The sequence below is a fragment of the Artibeus jamaicensis genome, unplaced genomic scaffold (assembly GCF_021234435.1).
Source record: "Artibeus jamaicensis isolate MK-2021 breed Jamaican fruit bat unplaced genomic scaffold, CSHL_Jam_final contig_685, whole genome shotgun sequence".
Classification (NCBI taxonomy): domain Eukaryota; kingdom Metazoa; phylum Chordata; class Mammalia; order Chiroptera; family Phyllostomidae; genus Artibeus; species Artibeus jamaicensis.
The window spans coordinates 20,412,889-20,437,415 of NW_026521924.1; the positions used below are offsets into that span (position 1 = coordinate 20,412,889).

Consider the following 24,527-nt stretch of genomic DNA (forward strand, 5'->3'; position numbering starts at 1 on the left):
CTTACAAGGAGCCCTGGGACGTTGGTTCCCTGCAACAAGGATCGCTTAGGTCTTCACTTGGGCTCTTTAGTATCTATCGTTTCACTTATGTACGATTTTTGGAAATTATTTTTTAATTTCTAAGATTTTACTTATTTATTTTTAGAGAGAGGGGAAGGGAGGGAGAAAGAAGGGGAGTGAAACATCAGCGTGTGGTTGCCTTTAGCACAACCCCTACTGGGGACACAGCCTGCAACCCAGGCACGTACTGTGACCGGGATTTGAACCCGCGACACTGGTTTGCAGGCCTGCACTCAATCCACTGAGCTACACCAGCCAGGACCTATCATTTTTTTAATCACACAAAAAATTAACATTACTTCATCACTCTATAGAAGAGTTAACAAACTACGTTCACATCCACTGTCTTACCCAAAACCCATTTCATCCCCAAGGGAGGACTTGTGAACTCCACTTAATGAATGGGGGCATTCCTTAATTAAAGTCATTGATCCCAAACACTCACCTTTTTAGTGACAAGACTGGTGTTTCAGTGCTGGTACAGGATCTGGATGAGGAAACTGGAGCTCAGAGAGGCAAAGAAACACTCCCAAAGCCACACAGCATGGGCGGAGGCTGTGGCAGTGGGTAAGAGCAGGGTTCTGTCAGGCAGACATGGGTTGAAACTTCAGATTGGAATCCTGGACCTTTCCCTCGGCTGCTGTGTGACCTTGGTCAATCTGTCTCCCTCTCTGAACTCCGTCTCCTCCCCTAGACTGGAGAGAATAGCAAAACCTACCTTCTAACATTGTCAAGAAGATCAAATAGCAGTGGGATGCTCTTGTTCTAAGTCTTTTCTCTTTGTCTCCCTCCAGCAAAGTCAGAGGCAACTTTGACCTGAGTGTGGAAGGCATCTCCATTTCGACTAGTCTGAAACTGAGCTGTGACCCCACCTCAGGCCACTCCACCGCCACCTGCGCCAGCTGTAGCAGCAACATTGCCAGCGTCCACGTGCACATCTCAGGCAGCCACCTGGGGTATGACTTCCTGGGGCTGTGGATAGCAGGAGGGACATCACGGAGAACTGTCCTAATCATCCCTGTATATAGAAAACAAGTCCCAGGTGCCACCTCCCTGCCAGACCTTCTTAGAGGCCTCAGGTGGAGGGGGAAGGACAAGCGTCCTGGATGGAGCAGACCCCGTTCCTGACTCTAGGGGGTGGGTTACTTGTTCATTCAACATGCATTCAGCAGACTTGACTGAGCTCTTACTATTGCCCCAGGCTCTGGGTTAAATACTATATATGCACTGAGTTATATACAATTCTTACCACAAAACCATAGGCATTCCTCCAGCCAGCCGGTTAGTCAACAAATATCTGTTAAGGATCCTATGCACCAGGCTTATGCAGCACGCTCAAGAAACAGACCAACTGGCCAAGGCTGATTTAGCTTACGCTGTGCCCGGCACTGTGTTCAGCACATGCGTCACCTCATCCAACCCACAGTGACTCTGAGGTCAGTCCGCTAGGACCCATTTTCTGGGGAGACAACCTGGGCACAGAAAGCCTAGGAAATGACCTGAGTTTTCATCCCCAGTGATTAATGAGAAGGAGTTCAGCTCCAAGACTCTCTGGCCCCAGATTCTTAGCCTCACAGTCCCTGTTCTCTGGAAGCTCCCGGTCTGGTGGGGAAGACAAACATTAACCAAATCGTCACATTAATGAGTAGCTCACAGAGAATTTTAAAAGGCTATAAGAACGAAGAAAAAGAAGGACAGAATGAGGCAAACACATAGAACAGGAGGATCTGACCTAGTCTGGGGGCTGGCCAGTTCTCCCTTGAAGAAATGATGTTTGGGTTGAGATGAAAAGAATAAGTAGGAGTTAATTAGGTCGCTGTGGGGACAGGGGGTGTTTTAAGCAGCGGGAACAGCACGTGCAAAGGCCCTGGAGTGGGAGGAAGCACAGGGCACCAGAGGCTGTGGCAGAGCAGTGGGGCTGGGGAGCAGAGAGGCAGGGGGTGGTGAGAACTGAGGCTGAAACAGGGCAGGGGCCCAGTTGTGCCCCTGTTGGAGAAATAACCTCATGAACAGGTCACCGCGTACGGGGGAGTGTCTAATGGGGTGTGTGCAGTTGCATCTCAGGGACGAAGGTGGGTACCTAGGACGATTGCAAGGAGGGAGAGAAGCTTCCCAGACGAGGCAACCTTCCTGGGGAGTCCAGGAATGCCTGGGAAGCCTCATGCATGTCCCCATATGTCCATCTCTAGGTGGCTGATCCAACTCTTCCAGAAAAAAATTGAGTCTTCACTCCGAAACACCATAAACAGCAAGGTAGGTGTGGTTCAGTCTGTTCTCACCCATCAGAGCAGGAGGGGCGCTCCGTGTCCACATACCTCATGCATCGCCGGTCATTTCTATGGTCACCCAGACTGCCCAGCAGTCCTTCCAGCCCTTTGAAACCACACCTCCAGCTCCAAAAATCAGGCCTATTTTCCTGAGGTGTCCAGTGGGAGACTAAGAAAGGGTCCCATCACACACCCACAGCAAATGGCCATGTCAGCTTGGATCACCTCTGCTCTCTCCCCTCCTCATTTGTCCTTGCAGAGAAACTGCCAGCCTCTCCCCATAGTCCTCTGGCCTCCTTCCCCATCCCTGCCCCACCCCAACCCCCCCTTCGTGGTGCTCCCCACCCAGAAAATGTGCAGCTGTTGTTGTGGCCAAACTATTCCCTGAGACTGGAGCTGGTATGAATGACAGCCACTGGCCAGTCCTCCGACTGCCTTCACACTAACCCCTGCTCCCAGCCAGTCTCTTCAGCCGAGAAAAGGGGCCATTCATTGGCCGGATTTGCCATGAATAAATCATCAGCTTCCAGGAATCCCCAGGGCCTGTCTCACAAGCCAAGTAAGCTTGGGCTTTCTCCAGAGGGCTCTGGGGAGTCACTGGAGGATTTAGGCAAGGCGTTGACCCGGCCAGATCTGTGCTTTAGAACAGTCTGTCTGCTGCTGTGAGAATGGATGGATAGGCCAAGATGGAGGGCCAGAGTTTTGGGGAGACTGAGGAGGCTGTGCAGTCTTCCAAAGAGGCAATGTTAGTTTCTCAGTCAAAGGCACCGATAATATGGGTAGGGAGAAATCAACCAAATGAGATCATTTATTTCAAGACACTGTCAGAAGTTGTTTGTTTGATTCTAAATCAACGCATAGTTGTCAAAATGTACAATACATGATTTATACAATGGCTTTTAGAGTCAGGATTTCTGGGTTTTAATTCTGAATCTAGGGTGGAACTAGGTATATAAACTTGAGCAAATGACTTGTCCTTCCTGAATCTCAGTTTCACCATCTGTAAAATGGGGACCCAATACCTTTTTCAGTGAGCTGTTATAAGGACCGCTGAGACAATGTAGGCAGTGTGCCTACCCACCAGCCTGGGACACCCATAGTTCAACTGTCTTTGTAACTAAGTAGTACTATGAGGGGAGTGTTGGCATGTATTTAACACTTGGAACTATTAAAACAGATTATTTTCTTGGTAACACCTTAAGAGTAGCCCCTTGAAAGCAGCCAAGCTAAAAAGTAATAACACTGCTGCTGGTGGTGAAGATGGTGATGGTGAAGATGACGGTGGTGAAGGTGGTGGTGGTGAAGGTGATGAAGATGATGGTGGTGAAGGTGGTGAGGGTCAAGATGACAGTAGTGAAGATGATGGTGGTGAAGATAATGACGGTGCTGGCAGAATGCTTACAGTGAGCTTAGAACTATGTTAAGAACTCTTTACAAGGATTCTAGCATTTAATATACACAAAATCCTTATAAGGCAGGTATGTCAGATTATCCCCATGTTAGAGATGAGTAAACTGAGACACATGGACAGAAATGCATTGTGCTGAAATGCAAATCCAGGCCACTCCACCTCAGAGGCAAAGCTTTTAATCGTAACCAGGTATTGTTTAGAGTGCTGGCCTGAAAGGATGGATGAATGGATGGATGAAAGAATAAATGAGGTGATGGGGTGTCCATGATGCTAGGAAGGCTGGACATGGGGAACAGGGAGCTGCGGGTGGGACTCCCAGGGAATTCGTAGTGAAGGGTGGTGTCAGAGGAAAGAAAAAGTCTATGTGAAGTTGGGGGGTAGGGTGGGGTGGAGCCTGGGCAGAGCGGGGCAGCAGCAAGAAGCCAGCTGCAGGCTATGATGGGATCTGCTGTGGTCTGGGGCCATCCGAGGCACAGGGCTGAGTGGCATTGGAAATCGTGGCCAGTGGACTGGCAGCCCAGGTGTCCAGCTGGTCCCAGTTGCCAGAGGTGCTGTCCCCCCCAGCGCTGGGCCACTTGGAGAAGAAACAGTGGTTCCTCAGATTCTAAGTCCTCTTGGAACATTCAGAGTCTTAGGTTTCAGAAACACAGTTCAGGGAACCAGATTTTCTCCCTCCTTCATTCCTTTTCTTTTCTGTCCCTTTTCTGCTCCCCCCTCCCCCAGATAAAGTAACCTGTTTGAGAAGTATGAAGACACCCTCTGGGCAGACTGGGTGGGGGGACTGCCCTGAGGAGAAGTTAGACTCTGAGGGGTTTGGTTGATGGGAGTTGGCCTTGGGGGCCTGTGGCCTGGAGGGAACTGGGCCCTTAGGCCTGAGCTCAGGGTTGAAGTCTGGGCCACACACCAAGGTCTGGGTGTTGGCCACATGTTGGCAGCATGGAGGAGGTGACTTTGCTTGGGTCCCTGCCCCAGGCAGGTGCTGAGACAAAGATTCAGACGCAAGCAACTTTACTGGAAGGGGATCCCCGGCACCAGGGCCAGGCAGTGGAAGGGAGCTGGGACATTCTGAGTGGGCCAGGGCTGGGGACGCCAGGGCTCAGTCCTGCGGGTGATTCTCAGAGGAACCGTGGGGCACACACCGCAGAACTGCCCTGAAATGGTGAGGAAGCTGGGCATTCATCTACCAGCCCTCGGCGCTCTTTGGTTGGGCTGTTTCTGACGTTGTCACTCCTTGGCACTCAGAAGCGAGGGCCGGAGGACAGAAAGTGCTCAGGCAGAGAGAGCTGCCGTGTGTGGGGGCAGCTGTCCACACCGGGTGCAGGTGGCCTCCGGGCGGAGCACAGCAGGGCCACCCATGGACGTGCAGGGCACGGCTCCGGAAGAGCCTGTGAGTGGAAGGAGCAGTGAGCCCCAAGGAGCTCCGATCCGCAAGAGGGAAAAGGAGCTCATGAGCTCACGAGGGTGTCTGGGGAAGAGGGAATGAAAGGACAGGCAGAGAGCAGTCTGTGCTGGGACTGCAGGAGCATTTCTGGGAGACAGTGGTCCACCTGCCAGGGATGGCCCAGTGTCAAGAAAGACAAGGACCAGGGAGACTCAGTTGAATGAATGAAGCGATAGTGTCCCTGCAGACTCGGGCAAGACCCAATGTGAAGGTAGGGACTTATCTGACCACCCCTCCCCCAGCCCCAACGTCTTCAGGTTAGGGAAGGCTGCAGTTTAAATCCTGCTTTCCAGCTCTGTGTGGCTTCAAAACAAATAGCCCCAAATACAGTGTCCTAGAGCAACTCCCACTTCCTAGGGCTCATGCTGCATGCGAGTCAGGAAATCGACAGGCTCGGTGGGCAGTTCAGCACATCTCTCCTTGCGGTCTGGGTCTCAGCTGGGCCTCCATGCCTGGGCTGGGACTCTTGACCTGAGCAACCACCTGTGGCCTCTCCATGGAGCTGGACAGCATGTCACTGGGTCCCCAGAGGAAGCAACCAGAGAGGAAAGGTTTCAAGAGACCAGAGTGGAAGATGCACAGCCTTTTGTGACCTGGTTTCTGAAGTTACACAGTGTCACTCCTGCTGTGTTCTGTTGGTTAAAAAGCAAGTCACTGTGCCCACCCAGATTCTAAGGGAGAGTTCCCAGAATCCACCTCTCAATGGGACTCTGCCAAGGCCACACACCAGAAGGGCAAGTGAAATGGGAAGTATAACCTGCCACGATCTATTTCACAGATGAAAAAACAGAGGTCTAGAGAAATGGAGTGACTTCCTCAGTGGCAAAGTCAGACGTGGGCCACGACTTCCCAGACTTGGGCTTTTTTCCTTGTGAGTCAGGGGAAGGGCAGGGACGGCTTCTCTGGCCACACTCGGCAAAGGTGAGGGTCCCCCCACCCAGAACTGAGCAGAGGGCCTGCACCCTGCTTTCAGAAGCACAGACAGGAGAAGCTGATCGCTGACCGCCTCTTGTTTATTTTCCTCTCGCTGATTCCACAAAGGATCTGAGGCAGCGAACACAAATGGATGAACAAAACAAAGTCCCACATTAAAAAAATGGAAAACAGCTGGGAGTAAAAGACAGAAAACTGTACTTGAACAACAATGAAAATAAAATTTTAAAAAATAAAATAAAATAAATGCAGATGATATTCGGGTATCTCTGGGTACTCTTTAAAAAAAAAAAGGAAAACATAAATAGTTATTAGGAAAGTTTCACACCAGAGTAGAAAATGCAGATATGCAAGTCATCCAAGTCATATACAGTTACTATTTCTAAGTTATGTGCTGAGCCCTGAGCTTCCTGGTGGCGAAAGAGAAAAGGGAAACTTGATTAGTTTCACGATTTTCAAGGAAATATTCCAGGAAAGCAAAACACATCCAGATCATTATTCCCAATGAACAGGTTACACTGTGGATGTCCTCACTGATCACCTCTTTTGTCATCCCCAGATCTGCCAGGCAGTGACCAGTTCTGTGTCCTCCAAGCTGGAATCTTTTCTCCAGTCAATGCCAGGTGAGTGCTAGGTGGTGTCAAGGAGATTGGGATAGAGGGGGCAGAGGGGTGGGAAGGCAAGGAGGAGTGGGGCGGAGCCAGCAGGTTCTCCAGACTGGCCTGAGCCTGGGCAGGAATGGGTAGAACAGATGGTTTTCAAATGGCAGTTGGATCCCTGCCGGGCCAGGTCTCCGTGGCAGGTCCAGAAGTGAGGTGGAAAGGAAGCCCACGGCCTCTCATTCTCCTCCCTGAGCAGGGCCCAGCAACAAAGTACCCAGAGCGGTCCGAGGCCAGACACAAGTATCTGGCTTGAGACCTGAGGCTGATCATCCTGGGTCTCTGGGCCTCGGTTGCCATATCTTTAAAATGGAAACAATTCTCCTTATCCCCAATGTTTGGTAAACTGTGAAAAGCCACAGTAGGTGGGGGAGGACCCACTCCCCTGACTGAATGCTTAGCATGTGCCTTGCATCCAGCAGAACTGTCTCTTCTTGTCCACACCCCACTGAGTTTGTCTACTCCCCCAGTTTTACCACGAAGAAATGGAGACTCAGAAAGGACCCATGACAGTTGCCCAAGGTCATAAACCCAGAGAGAAGCAGAAGCAGGATCCAAATGCATGTTTTCTGACTCCAAAGCCTGTGCCCCAGGCTGCTACTGGCCTCCCTCTGTGAGAAGCCTGGCATTGTGGGCACACGGTTCATGCCGTTGATGACGCGTTACCTTCCTGTCCAGCCCCTGCAGGGGCAGAGCCTGTCCTGGAAATGTTCAGTGCAGTTGAGTGTCCAAGGTTTGGCCTCACCAGGCAGGAAGAATAGGTTGGTTTCGGTCTCAGCTCTGTCACGCACCAGCTGTGCCATCTTGGACAAATTGTCATTTCTGGGCCTCTGACATGGGAAGGAAGGGCTAAAGGAAAGACCAATTTTTTATGCATTGTCATTGATTACTGCTGGGAAACAGAGAAACTGTTCAGAGTTGAGCCAGCTCGGGCTCAGCCTGGGGTATTAGCCCTGCTAATATTGATGCCTTCTGGCTTTGAGCCTGGCCATGTGCAGGGCATCCGGCACCTTAGCATTCAACCCTCCAGCGCCGTGAGCCACCGCTATCACCCTGTTCTACAAATGACAGAAAAGTCATTCAGAGAAGAAAAAAAAAAGTGACTTGTCCAAGGTCACATAAAGTCTGAATCAAGCTCAGGTCTCTCTGCTCCTTGACCCTGGGTTTTGGCTTCATCTCAGGGCTGATGGAAGAAGAGGGAAAGAGAGTCTGTGAATGCGGGGTGTGGGTTCATTTTCCTTTAAAGGGATCTCAGGGTGGGCTCTCTGGAGGAGGCGGAAATGGAGCCAGAACTGCAGGTCTTAACTGTAGGGGATGCTGACCCTGCATCAAAGGCCCCAGAGGTGCTGCCATGAGGGGCCAGCTCACAGTCGCTCTTCTCTCCCCTCCAGTGACAGCCAAGATCGATAATGTGGCCGGGATTGATTACTCACTTTTGGCACCTCCGACAGCCACGGCTGAGACCCTGGATGGGCAGCTGAAGGTGAGCCTTACATGGAGAATCATGTACCCTCACTCCCGGGCTCCCCGTCACCCTCCGCAATGTATCTTACAAAGCCTCCACCCCCTTCTCCTCAGCGCTCAAGCAACCCTGCAACCCCACTCTTCTCCCGCTCCAGTCACACTGGCCTCCCTGTCATTCCTGAAACACACTCTGACCTCCGCCTGCTTTCACCCCAGGGCCTTTGCACTTGCCCTTCCTTCTGCTGAGGAGGCTCTCACCTAGGTATCCACATTGGGCTCTACCTTCCTTCCTTCAGGTCTTTACTCAGATATCCGCCCTCCCTGGAGGCGCCTTCTCAGACCACTGTCACTGGAATAGCCCCTCCTCTCACCGCGCATCTTGCTTTATTTTTCTCAGCAGCATTTATGACTAACATGCACACACACAGCATCACTCACTTGGGTGAAAGAGAGGGGGCTGTGACTGCTTTGTTCTTTACTGTATGTGCGGCACCCAGAAGTGTGCTTGGCATATAGTAGGTGTTCAGTAAATACGTACGGGATGGGTGGGTGGGTGGAACTGTGTTTCATGCTACTTCCCCCTCACTCACCGCCCTCCAGCCAGACACACTGGCCCGAGACTCCTCCACGCGCCGGGTTCCTTCCCTCCTCGGGGACTCGGTCCTACCAGAGCCTCTGCCTGAACTCTCCTCCCTCCCACGCCCTCCCCGACCTGCCCTTCTCACACTCCAGGTGGGTCTGTGTGGGACGCTGCTCCTGAAGAGCAGCCTTCCCTGACCCCCCAGCTGCCGTAGGTCCCACGCCTTCCTCCCACAACCAGCCATTGGCTTGTGTGTTCACTGTTTCCTTGTTTGTTCTAAAACACATTTGATGTGAAAAAGAAAATTTGGACACTACGTAGGAGAGAGAAATAAATAAATAGGAAGAAAGGGAGGGAGGGAGGGAGAGAGAGAGAGAGAGAGAGAGAGAGAGAGAGAGATTACCCAGATAGTATAACTCAGAGATACACACTATTGGCACACAATACTGTTGATGCCTCCAACGCTCCAACCCTTGTCTATGCCAACACACACACACACACACACACACACACACACACACACATGATGCAGCAACAGGTACACAACAGAACCACCTGTACAGACATAAAAATACATACGCTCCTTCATGCCGCCCTGTTGCTGGCTGTTAGGACCTTCAGGGGTCAGCTTGTGGTAAGCACAGCGCCCCCTCCTGGGACATGTGGGCTCTTCCCAGTTTTCCCACAAATGTAACCAGAGCTGCAGTAAACATTTTTGTGGCTGGATCCCTGCCCATCCTTGGATATTTCCTGGAGGTGAAATTGCTGGACCAAATAGCATCCTTTTTTTAAAAAAAATCTAAGTAATACACCAGAATAAAGGATTTAGAGGGTGCATAAATTATCCCTGGTGAATGAGGGATGGGAAGGTACTATTGCAACACCCCCCCCAATCACCCCTCTGCAGGGTCAGCCCTGGCGGGTGGGGGGTGTTACCCTCCCAGGGTCCTGGTTCTATGCTTTTGAAGTCACATACCTGAAAACCCATCTGGGTGTTCCCGATGGCCTGTCTCCCTGAATGGATCCACGCTGCACTCCCACTTGACTTTGACCCCTAACCAACCGCCTGCAAGTCCTACAGCTGCATCCCCACTGGTCCATCTCACTATTTCTAAGAGTTGCGTGGTGACCTCTAATCTCTAATTCGGGGGTTGTGGTTGTTGATTTTCAATGACGACATGATTCAACAGTACAGAGAATGTTATACCCTCTCATGTACCCACCACCCAAATTTAAGAAATGTTACCATTTTGTCATATTTGCCTCTGATTTTTTTAAAAATTAAGCATTGTAGAGATAAATAGCTCAGGCCCACAGGGCCCCACCCCCGAGGTAATCACAGTGGTGACGTGGGTGTGTCCCTCCTGCCTGTGTCTTTGTACTGTTACTCCATAACCATGTCAGTAATTCTTATACAGCAGGTTTCATAGGCCTTTAAATTTCACATAAATAGTATCTTACCATGTGTATCCATCTGCAATTGGCTTCTTTATGAATCAACATTATTTGTAACTGAATACATGATCTGCTCTTGCAATGTGCTGCTACATTGCCTTTTAGAAACATGGAAACATGAAAAAAAAAAGAAACATGGAAACATGTGTCTTCCAGCGCCTGTGAACACTGTCGCCAAAACCTGGACAGTGCGGGTCTGAACTACAAACGCACTCACAACCGTTCGCCTCCCCGTTTTGGATCACTGCTGATTTAGTGGATAAAAACACCAAACAAACAGAACCTGATGTTCTCTAGAGTTTCTGTGCTTCCCAGCAAGGCTGAGGCGGGGACGGCGAGACGGTTGGGTGTGTGCTGCCGGGCCCTGGGCTCCCGGTTCCATTCCCGGCTCCGCCACTTCCCCGAGTGACCTGGGCAAGTCACTACACCTCCCTGTTCCTCGGGGTCCCTCCTGTACAAGGAGCACGACCGCCCCTGCCTCACAGGGTCCGCAGACCCCAGCACCCAGGAGAGCTTGATGCTAGTGTTGGCTCCTGGCCATGACTTCCTCCTCTGGTGGTCCTCGGCCCAGGTTTTCCTGGAATGCGCACGTTGAATTATAATTCCCAAAGGATGCCCAGGCTCACTCTGTTGCCTCCACTCCCAGGGGGAGTTTTTCAGCCTGGCCCATCGCAGCGCCCCTCCCTTCACCCCACCGGGGCTGGCCTTCCCCACCGACCATGACCACATGGTGTACCTGGGCCTCTCCGACTACTTCTTCAACACGGCCGGGCTCGTGTACCAGCAGGCCGGAGTCCTGAACCTGACCCTCAAGGACGACATGGTAAGTCCGGCCTGGGGGTGGATGTGGGAAGAGCAGTAGATGGTCTGGATTTGAGTCTGTTCACACTGGGGAGATCAAGGTCTAGGCTCTAGAGCTGGCCAGACCTGAGTGCACACGCAGACTTTTCCAGCTGCGTCACCTCTGGCTGGTCACTCGGCCTTTCAGAATCTTAGTTTCCTCCTCTGTAAAACACCAGTAACTATCTACCTCCACGAGGCAGGGAGGACTAAAGGAGGTATAAATGCATGAGAAGCACTCAGCATGTGGGACTACGTGATGAGGACGCCAAGCCACAGCCAGCAGTGACGGAGTACTTGCCTTACGTCAGGCTCCGTAACCCAGTCTGAGCATCGTACCACGATCATGGGCATATCATCCTCTGTCTCTGTATACTCATGGCTGCGTCCCGCTCTAGAACTCCGTTTACCGATCCTATGCCGCTCCTGAGAGAGAGGTCATATACTCCCACTCTGCAGAGGAACCACCAGGAGGCTGAGCCCCCCGCCTGTCCCCTGTGGAAATAAACAAAGACCACCCGAATGAGAACTCTTCCAGGCAAGGGGGTCAGCCACCACCACTTGCATTTGGTGACGACTCGGAGACAGGCAGTGGGGTGGGAGGCTTTCTAGGGCTTCAGGTGTGCGCCCAGGGGGGTGGTTGATGGCACAGCTGGGCATCCTATACTATTCGCTTAAGAGCGTTTTTGACTTTTTCATGGTGCAAAAAAAACAATTGGGAAGCTGGTAGTCACTGGGCATGTCCCTGCCGCTCTGGGGCGAATGCTACAGAAGCTGCGAGACAGTGTTTCGTTGTCACATGGGTCTGGCCGTTGTCCGTCTGCGTATTCAGCCTCTCACCCCTCATACGGAGGTTGTCCCCCCTCCAACCTGTAACATAAACCCCCCAAATCTCTTTCTTCTTTTGCTATAGATTCCAAAGGAATCCAAATTCCGACTGACAACCAAATTCCTTGGAACCCTCATACCCCAGGTGAGAAAAGGCCTGCCCCCCACCATCAGTTCATCAGGGGGTCTGCGGGATAGGGCTCTGCTCAGGGGGCAGGTCCAGAGGCAGTCCAGCCTGAGAGCGTGGCCATAGTTTTGCACAGCCCACCCCCATCAGAGAAAGGCCCCCAGCAGTCAGGTGGGTGCCGGGGCTCGTCACTTCCACATGTGTTCAGTGTCTACCGTGTGCCGTGGGCCCTGTGCTGGGTGTCCAGCAGCACAGACCATAGCCCTGTTCTCCTGGGGCTCCAGTCCAGTGGAGAGAGAAAATTATTACCCAGGCACCCAAAACAATAAAAAAAGCGTGAAAAAGGAAGCCAACAGGTTGATGAGGTCTAGTTAGACAAGGTGGCCAAGGGAAGCCCCTGTGTCTGCCCTGACCAAATGCCACAGACTGGGTGGCTTAGACATCAGAAACTGACCTCTCCCAGTTCTGGTCCAAGGCACGGTGGCTGCAGATTCGGTTCAGGGCGAGGGCTCTCTTCCTGGCTGGCTGGCGACGGCCGCCTTCTTGCTGTGTGCTCAGAGGGCCTTTCCTGGGAACACGTGTGCAGAGCGGGAGCCCTCTGCTGTCTCTTCTTCCTAGAACACCAACCCCATGGGATCGGGGCCCCACCCTCCCAGCCTCATTCGACCTAGTGACTTCCTTAGGGCCCTCTCTCCACAGCCAGCCACACTGGACTTCTCTGTATGAACTTGGGTGGGGCGGGGTGGCCACAAACATTCAGCCCTTAGCTGCTTCCTCAATGGTGAAAATTTTACGCAGGAGATACAGGGGTGAGGAGGAAGTGTGCCGGATTAGGTGGCCAGGGCAACTGTCTTGAAGGTTAATTTGCATAATGATCACATTATTTTTACTCAGACTATGAGTTTACCTGGGGGAGGATGGGAGGCCAGCGGAGGCAGGGTGTCCCCCAGGCCCTCCTCATTCCCCCTTGGAGCCACCACTGCTCTCTGGGGTGACATTTGAACTAAGACCTGAGGGAAGGGAAAAGGCCCAGCTAGGGAAGAGTGGAGGACAAGCATTCATGGAGAGGGAACAGAGAGTGCAAAGGGCCTTAGGAAATAGCAGGTCATGTTCATGGAGCAGGAGCCCCGCGTGGCTGGCACTGCAGGCGTAGAGAATGAGGCTGGCAGGACGCCAGCTGCCCGATCATGCCGTCTTCACTATTTAGTCCAAATGCAATGGGGAGCCCTGGCTGGTGTGGCTCAGTTGGTTGGAGTGTTATCTTATAACCAAAAAGGGGGGGGGGTCAATTCCCTGTCAGGTCACATACCTAGGTTTCAGGTTCAATTCCCCCCTCTAGTCATATACAGGAAACAATCAGTCAATGCTTCTCTCTAAAAGCAATAAAAAAATGTCCTTGGGTGGGGACAAAATTAATAAATAAAATTTTAAAAATGCAATGGGAAGACATTGGAAGTGTTTATGCAGGGGCTAGGACAAGATAGGATTTAGAAACGTTGGAATAAAACTGCCCCTTCTGCCGGTTGTCCCCGCTCGGGGCCGCAGGTGGCCAGGATGTTCCCCAACATGACCGTGCAGCTCCTCGTCCAGGTCTCCTCCCCACCTCGCCTCACCGTGGCCCCTGCTGGCCTCGCCTTCACCCCTGCCCTGGAGGCCCAGGCCTTTGCTGTTCTCCCGAACTCCTCCTTGGCGCCTCTCTTCCTGCTCGGCCTGGTAAGCTATTCCAGGGCGTGGGCAGATGGGGGGCCCCAGACAGGGCCGAGAGCATTGCCCTCGGGGTCAAGGGCCAGTGTGAATCCTGCCCGGATTCAAACCTGGACTGTGCAGCTCCAGGGCCTGAGACCAGAGCCATGACACCAGCTGCTTTGGGCTCCGACTGACCTTCATTTGTTCAATTATTGATCCCATCGTTGGGTTGAAATATGTGTACTGTTTCTGATTCATTCACTCGTAGCTTCAGTCATTTAATTATGCATCTGTGTATTGTTCAGTCATCTGTGTATTGTTCAGTCAATGAATAATCAATTATTCATTCGATTGCTAACTTGAAAGAGGTTATACTTTCTCTGGCTCATACATGCATTATTATTCATTTACTTATACCTTTGTGCAATTGATCATCTGTTCATTCACTCATTATTTATCCACACATAACATTGTTTATCCCTTCATTTGTATGTTTAACCCTTCATTTGTTCAAGTTCTTATTCCATTGTTGATTTGTGCATTCGTTCACTTGATCACAGTGTCACTCTGTGAACATTTGGTGGCACCCACTCAGCCTATGGGAGCGAAGGCCAGACTTTCTCTCCACCAGGAGGCGCTCACAGCCTCAGGCAGGTCTCCAGATCTCAAGTGGAGACCCACTTTCCCCACTTTGCAGATTAAATGCATTATGACAGGACTGCCCGAGGTCTCAGACAGCAGACAGGAAGGCTGAGGCAGGAGCCTCCGTTTCCTGACTCACCAAATATTTGTGGAGTAAATAAATGCCTGAATGTCTGTGGGGGCAGGGCTGGCCTAGACTCCAGCCCTGTGGGCTGACTCACGAGGCCCTCACAGCAGCCTGGAAAGTCTGTGGGCCACTCGCGGGCCAGGGAGAAAATGGTCCTTGGTCGACAGTCCATGACTCAACAATAAACAGGAAGCAAAAGGAAGATCGCTCATCCCCCATTCTTGGCCTTGGCCTCTGTGGGTCTGACCCTCAGTGTGGGCTGTTCTGCCCGCCCTCGGAGGCTGACCCTCCCTGACCTGGGGGCTGACCCCGGGCCCTGCGTCTTCACCTCTGGGAACTCACCTCCCTGGTTGTTGCTTTGCAGAGCACGCACGTGTCTGTGGAGGTCGGTGCCAAGTCCGACAGGCTTGTGGGACAGCTCGGCTTGGACAAGTAAGTGACCCTGCAGGGGAGGGGCAGGGAGCTGCCCATCCATCCTTGGTGTCTATGAGCTAGCGATGACCTTACAACGCACCGGGCACTGTGTCATTGCTGTCCTGTTCACCCATCACACCAGAGCTTCAGTGTGCAGAGGACACAGTGTCCCTGTTTTGCCAACAATGAAATTAATACTCAGAGATGAAGTGACTTGCCCAAGGCCACACATCGTAGGGTAACCAGCCATCTCAGTTTGCCTGGAGTGTCCCAGTTCCAGCCCTGAGAGTCCTGAGTCCTAGGCCATTCCTCTGTCATAGACCAGCTCGTGGCTGGACAGTGCCCACTGACCCCACTGCACACTGGACCACAGCAGCCCCCAGCTACCCCATGCCCCCGGCCTTCCTCGGCACTTGGAATACCCACTTTACCTTCTTCACCCCCACCCGTGGGAGTTTGTCAGGCCTCCTCTGCTGGGAGACTCTGGGATCCACATGCCCAAGTTTGAATCCTGGCAAGGAGGCTGTTAGGAGTTTGCTCTCCAATGTTGAGGCTGATTGCATTTGAAGAGCAGCTTGCTGGGGCAAGCAGCAAACTCTCCAAACCTCCGTGTCTCTGGAGGTAATATAAGCCCAGTCATTGTTAGGCATGGTCGTGAGCATGAGAGGAAGTGTGAATGTGTGTCGAAGTGTTTGGAACACTTCAAGGGACAAAACAAATGTTCAGTAAAGCAAGAGGGAAAGATAGAGACAGAAAAAGAGAAACGCAAAAATCGGGGGAGGGACAGAGAGAGAGACACTCAGAGACGCATAAAGGAAAGGAGGAAAGGGAGAGACATGGAGACTGACAGGCAGGCAGGAAGATGGGGAGACAGGTGAAGAGGGAGCCTGTCAGAGAAAGACAGACACCAAAGGAGGGAGCGGGAGGGGTGGAGAGGCGCCACACACACAGAAAGAAAGGCTGACCCCAGGGCAGAGAGGGTGCCGCAGCCCCCGCAGTCGGCCGGGCTCCTGCCCCTTAATCACATTCATGCTGTTTCAATTGAGTCTTGACCCACATTTCTGCATGTCCGCCTTCTCCCTGGCGCAGAGCTGTCCTTCTTAACCTTGGCATTGGCCCCTGAGGCTTCCATGCTGCTCATTTCTTGTGGCTTCCGTTTGACAAGTGTTACTGCTTTGGAAACATGTGGGTTTAATTTTCCTTGAAACACCCGTGGGCCTCTCAAGTAGAGAAGGCGGGCAGGGTGATGGCTGAGCACAGACTTTCTGAAACACGCAGGGCAGGGGCCTGGGGCTGCTCCCTCTCGGTGAGCGAGACGGAGTTTTCCAGCTTTGCAGGGTATTGGAGACAGAGAGAGAGAAAGCTTTGGCATCAGGGAGACTTAGGAATCTTACTTTGCTAATTGTCAGCTGTGTGGCCTTAGGCAGGTTGTTCGGCCTCTCTGAGTATCAGGTTTCCCATCTGTCACATGGGAGTGTAATGGCCCTCTCAGAGTTACAGGAATTCAGTGGGACAAAGTACAATATTCAACATAGTGAATGATAGGGGCCCAATAAACAGTCATTTATTTCCCCCTTTCTCTGAGATCACATTTAAAATGCCTTAAAGGTTGTAAAGAAGGGATGGTGTGTTGGCTCAGGTCATCAAAAAGTCCAAGGGTTTCAGGCAAGTGTGGATCCAGGCGCTTAAATGAGGTCCTTGGGATGCTGATTCTCTTCATCTCTTGGCTCTGCTATCCCCTGTGCTGGCTTCATTTTCTAGAAGCCTGTCCCAAATAATGGCAAATGTGGTCACCAGCAGTGCCCTAATTTTCCTGGAGAAAAAAAGAACATCTCATTCCCAATATCTCCAGCGGAAGTTCTGAGACCAACTCCCACTGGCCCAGCATGAATCGCAGATCTACTCCTGAAGCAATCACTGTGGCAAGGGAGGCAGAGTCTGCCCTTTGGCCAGCCCACCGCCAGGCTGGGTACTAACAATGTAGAGAGTGGGAGGTTTCCCCAAAGGAAAAAGCAGGAGGCTGTGACCAGAGGAAGGGGATGAATGCTGCTTGGGGAAACCAGGCAGCAGTCCCCAAAGTGGGCCCTTTCTCCCCAGTAACTAAATCCTCGTAGGAGTCAAGCAAACGGAGCCTCAGCCTCCCCCTCCCCTTCCCACAGGCTGCTCCTGACACTGAAGCACTCGGACATCGGCCCCTTCTCGGTGAGTCTGAGGCTGTCGTGATGCCTTCCTTCCCTTTACTTTGAGATGGGAGTCCCAAGGCCACTGGGCTCATGGCATCCTCTGAGGTCATTTGCATATACTTTGCATGTACAGCAGTGATGGGAGGAGCTTTGTGGAAGAGGGACCTCAGCTGGAATCTCTGCTCCTTGCTTACTCACTGTGGGTCTTGGGCAAGTGAGTCACTTCCCCTTTCAGAAGGTCAGCCCTTCCCCAGCAATCAGGGATAATCCTTCCCACTTGAGTTAATGTGGCTTTAAATGGGATTAAATGTGTATAATCTGTTATGCAAAATCTGCTCAATAGGTGCTTGTTGAATGAACAAGTGAACTACTTTACTGAGCACCTAACTATGTGGCAGACACCTACTATGTCCAGGTATTGGGATATGCTCATGAAGAAGACAGGGAAGCAACCCCTTCCAGAGCCTTACAGCACGGTGGTAGACAGACAGTAAGAAATCAAGGTCATTTTGGTTAATATCAGTACTATGAAAAACAAATGGAAGTGGGGGAGGTGGTGATGAGAAGGTTGAGAGTTAGACAGTGTAATCAAGGAAGGCCTCTCTGAGGAGGTGATATTTGGGTGAAGGGAGCCAGCAAGGGGAAGATCTGTCACAGGCAGAGGGAATAGCAGGGGCAACGGCCCTGGGCTTGGCTCACCCCGGGCCTTCTAGGCCAGAGTGGACTGTGTGTGAAGGGCGGTGGGAAGCGATGAACCGCTTCGTACAGAGTGACCCGAGCTGACTTATACCTGTCCTAAAAGATGCTCCCGGCTGGGGTTGGCAGAGCGGGTTGTGGGGGACAAGTTCAGACCACGTGAATCAGTGGGGAGGTGGGTGCGTTTGTCCACGTGAGAGATGATGGGGCTGAGACTAGGCCAGGAAGGGAGCAAAGATAACAGATTGGGGACGAATAGCACTTTGGAAGGAAGATCAGATACAACTTGGTAAGAGATGTGAGGTGTGGGGCGAGGGAAAGGGCACTAAGGAATGACACCTAGATTTTCGGCTGGAGCATCTGGGTGAAGGGCAAAGTCACTCACAAAGATGGAGAAGGGCAGGTGAGGGGGAGAGGGGCAGGGGTCTCACCAGCCCAGGGAGATGATTCCACTACCCAGATTCACCAACCATCATTAAGTAGACCCGCCTCCCCCACCCAACGAGGGTGCTGGTGGTGAGTTGCCCACAGAAGTAGCAGCCCAAATGCCCTTCTACACTCTCCCTGAAAGGGTATCCCCTGCGTGACTTTCATGAGAAGCCACAGCACGCTGATTCCATCCACAGCCTCTAACCACATGGGGCCTTTTGTTGAACCCCTGGAGAACAGGGATCTCTGAAATACCCCCCAAGACCCCCACGAAGTAGGTACCTTGTAAGCCACCCAACCTTCAAGTCAGACCATCCCAATGTCCCCTCCGAATCTGGTGGCAGTCCAGCCAGCCATTTCGATCTGATGAGGCTGCAGCAAACAAAAGGACCCAGAGCTCCCCCGTGTACTTATTTCCATGGATTTCCTGGCACCAGGCTCTGCTGGTGTGATGACTCAGTGGGTAACTAACTTCTGCTTCTGCAGAAAATAAAAATTTTAAGTTCCTGGATTCATGGAAAGAAGGGCACCACATTTGATTAGCCCAGAGAACTGCAGGCTGGGAAAGGAAACTCAATCGTTCCAGAAACAAAAATGTACCTATTGACAAGTTGTATGTGTCACCACGGCAGGCAGTCCTCGTGAGGGTGTTACATTAGTTTCAGGTTGTTTTTGCTGTTGCAGAAGCAAGTATACATTCTACAACAGTCAGAACCCACGGGGTTAGAAAAGAAAGGAAGTAACAGCCATTTCCAAATTTCACCACTGGTTAATAATTTGGAGTACATCCTTTCTGACACTTTGCCCTGTGTATTCAGTAACAAAGTGGAATTCTGTGGTTTCAACAGCCCGCTTTTCCTGACTCAGAAACTATCACTAATGTTTCTGTGATGATAATTAGATTCCTACAATGTCGTTCAGAACCATCGTGCAGTTTCTGGCATCAAAGTGCCTCTGTGTCTTTCAGATGCTTCCCCAAATGTGGACACGTAGGTCGCTTAAAATTAATTTATTACGGTATAGTTGACATAAAAATATGATATTAGTGTCAGGTGTGGAACACAGTGATCAGACGTCTGTATACCTGACGATGTGGTCGCCACGCCAGGTCTACGAACCGTCTGTCACCAGGGCAGAGTTATCACACTGTGCTTGACTATGTGCTCCTTCAGCATCGTCACCCATCCCTTCACCCGTCTCCCCGCCGGCAGCCACCAGTTCGTTCTCTGTTTCTGTGAGTCTGTGTTTGGTTTGTCTGTGAGTCGTGCTGTCTTCATCTTCTTCCGACTTATTCACCCTCCAGCTCCATCCATGTTGTCTCGAATGGCAGAATTTCATTCTTTTTTATCGCTGAGTGATGTTCCATTGTTCCGGTTATATCCGTCACCCTTTGAGCATCCTTGCATCTATCTGTTTCTGCCTATATCCTAGTCACGTCCTTAGAATAAATACCTTAGAGGCATGTTCGCAGCGCACCAGACACACACATTTCTGAGGCTTTTGCTGAACACTGCCGAGCGGCCCTGGGAAAGGTCGAACCTGTGTGCCCTCTAGCCCGCCGTGTCTGAGATCATGCATTTTCTCACGGCAAAGGCTTTCACATTTAATACTCTCTGCTGACCTTCCCCTGCCTTGCACCTTACAGGCTAAAACTTGCTTTACATCCTGAACCTTTAGAGTAAAAGAGAACCCTTCTGTGGCCTTGATCCGGCTGCGGAGTTTTCACATCACTTGGGCCCATTTCTCAGCAGTTCTCCAGCTGTGAGGTCGCCCTGCGTGGGAGGGAGGCTGATGAAGGGCCTCTGGTGCTTCCTCGCCCTGACTCGGGCCCTGCCCTCCTCCTGATTTCCAGGTTGAACTGCTGCAGGCCATCATGAACTATGTCCTGCCCACCACCGTGCTTCCCAAGGTCAACGGTAAGGAGCGTTGGAGAAGCGGCTGATTTCCAGTCCTAGGGGAAGCGGTGTGGGTAACTCCTAGAACTACCCCACACCTGGCCCCTGTCGTGCGGGCTGAGGGGAGAGAACCTCAAATGAACCTCACGTGGCATCTGACCCGGAAAAGGAATGGAAAAAGGAAACTCACGTAGGTGGAGTTCTTACTCCGAGCCCTCACCATCCTTAGGAAATGAGGGATCATTCATATCTCCAGTTTTCCTGGGAGGAGGTCAGAGAAGTTAAATGACTTAAGGGAATCAGAGAAATGAAATGCCCGATCACAGAGCAGGTGAGAGATGGAGCTTGGGTTTGATCCCACCTCTGAGCCAGAGCCCCTGGTCTTAACTCCAAATCAGGGAGGAAGACCAGGAAAGGAGGGCTTCCGCTACAGGCTAGTGTGCTCATTCCCTTGGTAAAGGCGCCAGGCAGGCCTGCTGCTAACCTTGGCATCGCCAGGGCCATCAGTGCCCATGAAGGCCCCGTAACATGGGACCAGAATATTTAAAAATTGCAACTTAAGACCAGTTATTGTACAGAACATGACTTGTCCTCCCCCCCTCGAAACACGTAGCTTCCAGTGGCCCAGGAGACCGAGTTTGAACTTGGAATTCTCCCGGCTTCTAATGCAGAATGCGATGCTGTGGGAGGAGCTGACCCCCACTACCGCCCGTCCCTACCTGTGTCCTAAACATTGAGGGGCTTCCTGCAAACACAAATAGATACCCCCAGTCACATGTCCATGTGCTGTCCACACCCCTGCAAGCAGGGGCCACTGCTGTCACTCGGGCCTGGTGTCCTCTGGCAGTGCCGTCACCCTCAGGAGGGTGGTCCCAGTCAAGAGGCCTGCACTGGTCCTGGCCTTGAGCTTGGGTGATGGGGTGGGAATGAGCGGGCCCCAGGTTTCTCTCCAGTCCAGGGAGGCCGCTCACCCCGCTCCCTTGGAACCCCTGCCGCACCCTCTACCTCCTCCCCCATCCTCACCCTGACCTCCATCGCAGAGAGGCTGCAGCAAGGCTTCCCTCTCCCGCTGCCCAGGCGCGTCCAGCTCCTCAACCTGGTGCTCCAGTCTTACCAGGTGAGTCCCAAAGGCCTCTTTTCACCCAGTCTCCCACCACAGCAGCAACCTGTGCTGAAAAGCGTTCCCCGGGCCAGCCCCATGCCGAGCACTTTCTACGCTCACAGCAACCCTGGGAGGTGGGCACCCTTCATAAGCAGAGAAGGAGGACTAAGACTCAGAAACGCCGCATGGCTATTAAATGAAGTCCAGCTCCAAAGCCAGGTCCCTGCTGTTCACTGATGGCTGCATCATTCCCACCCAACGCTGGGTAAAAATGGAACTGGAACTCTCTTGGTGGCCATAGATCCTCTTCCATGAGGCGGCCGCATTTACTGACTGAGATATGTGTTGGGTGCTTTCTTTTGCATCAGCCTCATTCCAGGGGCTGGAATTCACCTGTCGGGTAGGACTCCTGGCCGGTGTCAGGAGAATTTAGATAGCAGAATGGACTGCTTCTTCTTGCCTTTCTCCCAGCCTGAGGCCCCTCTCCCTGGTTTCCAGCCATCTCTCACTGGGGTCTTTACAGTCTCCTTTGCTGCTTCCTGCTTCCCCTTCCTTCCCAGAGGGTGTTCTCCAGGGTCCTGCCAGGCCTCTGCCCTTCCCCCACTACAGGCTTTCCCTGGTCACTTCCATCAACTCAGGCCTAACAGCCACCTTCGAGCCCACCCAGGGGCTCAGCCATGCTTCCAGTTTCTTCTACACCCTGACTTGCGTGCCTCCGCCCTGAGGCCCCAGCAAGTCCCGACAGAGCGGATCACTGTGCAGTAAACCGTCACCTCCTGCTGCGCCCCTTACCTGGTCAATGGCTTTCCTAGTAACTTCATAGCTCTCAGGGGAAACCCACCCATCGCCCAGATTCCTGCAGGAAATGCTGGAACCCTCCCTCACTCCTGAGATCCAATCAACCCCCAGGTGTTTTTTTTTTAAGATTTTATTCATTTATTTTTAGAGAGGGGAAGGGAGGGAGAAAAAGAGGGAGAGAAATATTGATGTGTGGTTGCCTCTCATGCGCCCCCAACTGGGGACATGGCCTGCAACCCAGGCATGTGCTCTGGCTGGGAATCGAACCAGTGACCCTTTGGTTTGCGCAGGTCAGTGCTCAGCCCACTAAGCCACACCAGCCAGGGCTCAACACCCCCTGACACCCGCCGCCCTGTTTTTTAGACCAGGAAACTACTGGGGCTAAAAGACTGTAGAAAAACAGATGAGCAGAGAAAACACATGTCCTATGTTGCCCACCTTTTGCCAAGTGCATCCTTTTAAAAAAATGACCCATGGCACAATGTAATTTCTTCATGTATGAAAGTTGTGAGTGAAGGGCATGATGGAGCAAAGAGAAGTGGTTTTGCAGCCTTGGCAGGAACAAGGGCTCCCCCAGCTGCCCTGGGGGGCGGGGTGGGGGAGGGGGGAGCCAGGAAGACAAACGGAGGCCTCCAGGACCACCTGGGGGTCTCCACGTCTGAGGAGGGAGCAGCTGGCAGGGAAGCTGGACAGACTCACAGGCGTTGGGCTGGGCAGACCCCAGAGGCGAGACCGCAGCGCCCCCACTCCCTCCTGCCTTCCTGTCAGCAGACCCGGGCCCCTCTGCCCCCAAAGTCATCTTCTAACAGCCCTGCAGCTGCCCCTGCCCAACAGGGGGCGCACTTCCTGCTGATCCTGACATTCCCGTCTCTTCCCAGAACTTCCTGCTGTTTGGTGCGGACGTGCAGTACAACTGAAGTCACTGCAGGTGCTGGGGGCCGTCAGCCACACAGGGAGGCAGAGGTCGTCGACACCCACTCCTGACAGGCCCGTGGCCCGGCCACCTTTCTCCCAGCCACACTCCCTACCTCTTGACCCCGAGACCCTTGCAATCTTCTCTAACTCAGGTTCAGAAGTGGCTGAACCATCGAGAACCTTGTTCCTTGGGAAAGGGTGGTGTGTATGTCAGGGACTAGGTGCTTCTTACAAAGGCTAAGCCTGCACCAGCATTTCCCTCAGAAATTGCATTTCGGTTGTAATCACAATGTTTCTCTTCATGTTCCACACAAAAAAAAATCTGGGTTTTTAAAATATGGAATTCTGTGTGATGGTATTGTTTCTTGTCTTATGTCCATTCATTCATTCACTGGCTGCACCCAGCATGGCCTGTAGCACCAATGTACGGCACAGATATGTTGCTTCTTGATTTCTCTAGTCTCTTGAGCCCCCATATGCCTCTGTTAGCAAAACTGCCATTGTGTCTCTTTGAAGACACCCCTCATTCCACACTGGCCAAGAGTCCCAAGGGAGTATGAGTCTTGCTTCCTAATGCCAGGCAGTTTGCAGAGTGGATGGGTCCACGGGGCTGTTGTTCCCGCTGTGGCCGCGTGGTGGCGCTGTTGAACAGCTATCCTGCACAGCCTGTTTTCCCTGCCCCACACTTGGGCCCAAGAATAATAGCTCCTTCAATCTGTGATCTCCTCTCCTGCCCAGCCATTGGGCCCGACGCAGAACTGGGCCAGAGGACAGATGCCATTGGAGTTTCAGTCAATTGCATCCTCAGCTACAGTTAGCACCTTGCCCATGGCTTTCCAGATCACCAGCACAGGCCATCCTTGGGCTCAGTGAGTTTCCTCCTGGGCTTTGGGACAGACAGCTCCTGCCATGGGACACCATGGGTGGCTGTCTCAGGCCATTAGACAGATCCTAACAGCATTTGATTAAGCATTTCCTGGAAGTCCTCTCTGAGCTGTTGGCATCTGGTCTGAGGCTGGAAGGGTGAGGAAGGGTCTGAAGCAGTCAATGTGGTGCGGGCGACATGACCAGAATGAGCTTTAAAATGTCTTGTTGTGCCTTCTGAAAGGACGAAGGAGGGCAGGAGGTGAAGGGGGTGGGCACGAATTAGGAATCTGTTGTTCAGACTTCATCCAGGCGGGCCGTAGTAAAAATGGACGATAGCAGCATGGATAGTGATGGAAACCAGATGAAAGGTATTTTTAAAGAAGATTGTACACATTGCTGCTAACAGCATCAGTTTTGTCGAGTGCAGGAGAGGCTCTGGGGCCACACAGGGGAAGAGAGGGAAACTGATCACGCGCAGCACATGAATGATCCCACTGAACCCCACAGCCCTCACCACCCCACCCTCCCAGTGGGAAGCGTTCGAGGCTTTGGGTGGAGTCATTCTCCTGGAATCACTCAGCCGGCAAATGGCAGGGCTGCCATCTCCCCCACCTCTGTCACCAGAGCCCGTGTCTTTCCACCCCTCCCGGGTGTTAAAGTCTCGTCTGTTTGATGCGTGGGGTGTTTAAGGCGGAATTGCCGTGTTCA

The 24,527-nt window shown here is 52.3% G+C and overlaps 1 protein-coding gene across 2 annotated transcripts in view; it reads left to right on the top strand.

Moving 5' to 3' along the window:
• The window catches only part of BPI (bactericidal permeability increasing protein), a 29,690-nt gene extending 5,340 nt beyond the window's left edge, over positions 1-24,350 (top strand). The window contains exons 4-16 of one of the 2 annotated variants that reach the window (XM_053671395.1): positions 514-627; positions 855-1,016; positions 2,250-2,313; positions 6,672-6,735; positions 8,163-8,254; positions 10,917-11,093; positions 12,024-12,083; positions 13,611-13,778; positions 14,885-14,952; positions 17,094-17,136; positions 20,095-20,158; positions 21,178-21,254; positions 22,916-24,350. In XM_053671395.1, coding sequence (XP_053527370.1) covers positions 514-627; positions 855-1,016; positions 2,250-2,313; positions 6,672-6,735; positions 8,163-8,254; positions 10,917-11,093; positions 12,024-12,083; positions 13,611-13,778; positions 14,885-14,952; positions 17,094-17,136; positions 20,095-20,158; positions 21,178-21,254; positions 22,916-22,954 — 1,192 coding nt within the window. In that variant the 3' untranslated portion in view covers positions 22,955-24,350. The remainder of the gene's footprint in view (positions 1-513; positions 628-854; positions 1,017-2,249; positions 2,314-6,671; positions 6,736-8,162; positions 8,255-10,916; positions 11,094-12,023; positions 12,084-13,610; positions 13,779-14,884; positions 14,953-17,093; positions 17,137-20,094; positions 20,159-21,177; positions 21,255-22,915) is intronic. The other variant, XM_053671396.1, reaches the window with a different exon arrangement.
• Positions 24,351-24,527: the final 177 nt, after the last annotated feature.